The 3,145-nt window shown below is 32.8% G+C and overlaps 1 protein-coding gene across 1 annotated transcript; it reads right to left on the reverse strand.

The window, feature by feature from the left end:
- Window positions 1–1,166: 1,166 nt before the first annotated feature.
- On the reverse strand, window positions 1,167–2,438 carry LOC111884020 (transcription factor MYB13). The gene is made up of 3 exons (XM_023880348.3): window positions 2,236–2,438; window positions 1,832–1,961; window positions 1,167–1,747 (listed from the first exon to the last, which is right to left on the reverse strand). Exons 1-3 carry the CDS (start codon window positions 2,366–2,368, stop codon window positions 1,357–1,359), a joined length of 654 nt encoding a protein of 217 aa, XP_023736116.1. The 5' UTR covers window positions 2,369–2,438; the 3' UTR covers window positions 1,167–1,356.
- Between the last annotated feature and the right edge of the window lie 707 nt (window positions 2,439–3,145).

Consider the following 3,145-nt stretch of genomic DNA (forward strand, 5'->3'; position numbering starts at 1 on the left):
GGACCTTGTCTGAAGTAGTAACAGTTTGAGTTGTGAGACTCAAGTAGGAAGTGATTGTGATGATCGACTCGAGGATTGCAGCCTGAGTCTAGTTGTTCAGCTGATGGCTCAGTATATTTTTTTCTACGACAAGGCTATGTTCTTCTAGCCTCCCGTATTCGAGGAGAGGAGAGTGAGGGATCAGGCATATGATCTCTGATTTGGGATGTAGACCCAACATGGGAAAAAAGAGCAGGTGCAGGTTCAGGCACCACCAGAAATGAGAGATTTAAAGATTTGGACATTCATTTGGATGATCCGAGTAGTTGTGGTTTTCGCGACAAGTGTGGGTAGCACTAGAGGGATCTTGTTGTCGGTCATAATGGTCCTTTTTTGAAAAACTAAAATGGTAACCCGGTTAACCCTAGCCTTGTCATCAATGGAGACTGCCACATTTTACGAAAATCAAAGTCCATTGTCGTCCCAACCTTCATCTCCGATATGTGATACTCTACAACCACTACCATCTCCTCCACTTGATAATCATAATCATCACCCGAATCAGAAATCGAAGAGAGCCATCACAATTTTGCAAAAAATAAGATTACCATAGTTCAAGTTAATCAGATCCAAACTACAAAATCAGTTCATGGCGATGTACATAAGTTCCTCTAAATTTGCATTAGAATAAATGGCGAAGAAGAGATCATTCATGGTCATCTACAAGTGGAAAGGAAGTTGGGATCACAGTTCAATTTTCCCCAAAGAAACTGATTGAAAATCCACCACTTGATACCATCGTCAAACACTCATCTATGTTGGCCATTTTGGTGATCTCCGACAAGCTGACTACAACAAAAGACACTGTTGTCTCTAAGGGTGTTCGATTTACATTTTTTTTTTGTTCGATTTACATTTTTTTCAATCTAACAGAATGAACAATTTACATTTTTTTCTTGACTAAATTATACCATATATTTTCTAATTCACTTGTTTCTCAAATAAGTAACAAAGAAAAATCATAATCTTAATTGATTTTTATTAAACGCAATAAACAGATTATTACAGCTTTAAATCTTAACAACCAGTTTAAACACAAATCTAGATAAACCTACGACAACGACCAAATAAAACATTGCCAAGTAGAATTCTTGTAATTTCGAGATCCAAATTCTAAATAGAGAAAGAAAAAAAAAAAAAAACAAATATATATCAAAACTTGAGAAAATTAATGTTCATGTACAAAAACAACATTTTGGATAGCGTTTTCTTTTTCAATCCTCTAATTGGGGAAAGCAAGATTTGTCCTAATTTAGAACTCCATTTAATTCTATGTTTGTTTGTTTTACCTAAAAATTAAAATCGTGTTTTCAAGTATCAACATTCAAACTCCTCCTTACCTAATTTAGATTTAGAATCCTCCTCCCATGACTCTACATATTCTTGATTCAAATCAAATAACAACCGCTGCTGCTGTAACGAGGGACGTGACATCGAATCATCTGAAAGTCTATGAGATGATGTTGATTCGTTGGATACTCTGTTATCACTTGATGTTGAAACAACACTAGCAAAGTTTATAATCCGATTCTGTTGAATGTTTGAACTTTGGTGGTGGTGTTGTTGTTCTTGTTGTTCTTGTTTCAGTTCATGAACAAGAACAAGGTGGTGATTTTGTTTGGTGCTTCGTTTTTTCAAATGGGTGTGCCAGTGGTTCTTGATTTCGTTGTCACTTCTTCCTGGTAATTGTGCTGCAATCGCAGACCATCTGTAAATCGTTGTGAGAAAATCTTTATGTTATAGATAGGCACTAAAAAAATCAAATTCAAATATGATTCAACAAATCGCATACTTGTTTCCAATCTCTTGATGAAATTTGATGATGATATCTTCTTCTTCCTTGCTGAAATTTCCGCGTTTCACACTTGGTCTAAGATAATTCATCCATCTCAATCTGCAACTCTTGCCGCACCTTGACAAACCTAATTACATCACCAATTAAGATTAAATTCAGCACTTCACCAGATCTTCCGTCGATGCAAAACAAAATTAATCTGATTTGCACATTAATTTTGCTTTAGTTTCGATAAATCAAACAATTCTCCAGACATACATACATACATACATACATACAAATCAAATCAAACAAATAATTGAGCTAATTTTCCTTAAGTTTCAATAGATCAAACAATTCTACACAAATTTGTGTATTGGAACTTGTTATACGAAAAGAAAGGGGATGAAGACGAATCATACCGGCATATTTGGGAAGTTCACGCCAATTCCAGTGGCCATAGCGTTCAATGTAATCCCGTAGCTTATTATCTTCTTCTTCGCTCCAAGCACCCTTTTTCATGCCATTTTTGTCGATGCAAGGTGCCCTCACCATTTTCAGATCTCTCTTTGACTATCTGTTTCTCTCTCTTGGGCTGCCATCATGATGAGTCCAAGTCTAGGTTTGTTAGCAATCAGCATTCATTATTTTAATGTTTAAATTTACAGTCTCACTACCTAAACTATATTTGACATTCTATTTAAACCCCGAATTTCTTGAAGCACAAATAAATAACCCCTCCCTTTTTGACATTTGTGGCGGCTGGTCCCTCAGTTAGCCACCGCAAAACATATTTTATTAAGCATTCACAATCAAGAAAAGTCAAGGTTTAATAACTTAATGCAAGTTTTGCATCATCAAACTGGTTGTTGAACCACTTTAATCTTGTTATACTTTCTATTTCTGTCCATCTCATTTATAGTTATTTAGTTTTTTACGTAGTATTTCAAGAACTAATTGCTATTAAACAAAAATACACTAATTTTTTAAAAAGTTAAAATTAATTAAAGAAAAAGACAATTTATGTTTGATTTTTTTTTCTTTTAAAAAATACATTAGTTCATTATATATATATATATATATATATATATATATATATATATATATATATATATATATATATATATATATATATATATATATATATAACGATGTAAATATTGTATGACCATTACTAATATAATGTTTGATAGTGGAGATCAAATGAAACAAATTAATTGTCCAATAACTTTTTTATTAATATTTTTATAAATATACCAAAAAATAAAAAGTAAAAATATATGTCACATTTACTATGGTTTCTCAAAATGTATTCTGTTTAAAACCAATAAG

The sequence above is a fragment of the Lactuca sativa genome, chromosome 2 (genome assembly GCF_002870075.4).
Source record: "Lactuca sativa cultivar Salinas chromosome 2, Lsat_Salinas_v11, whole genome shotgun sequence".
Taxonomy (NCBI): Eukaryota; Viridiplantae; Streptophyta; class Magnoliopsida; order Asterales; family Asteraceae; genus Lactuca; species Lactuca sativa.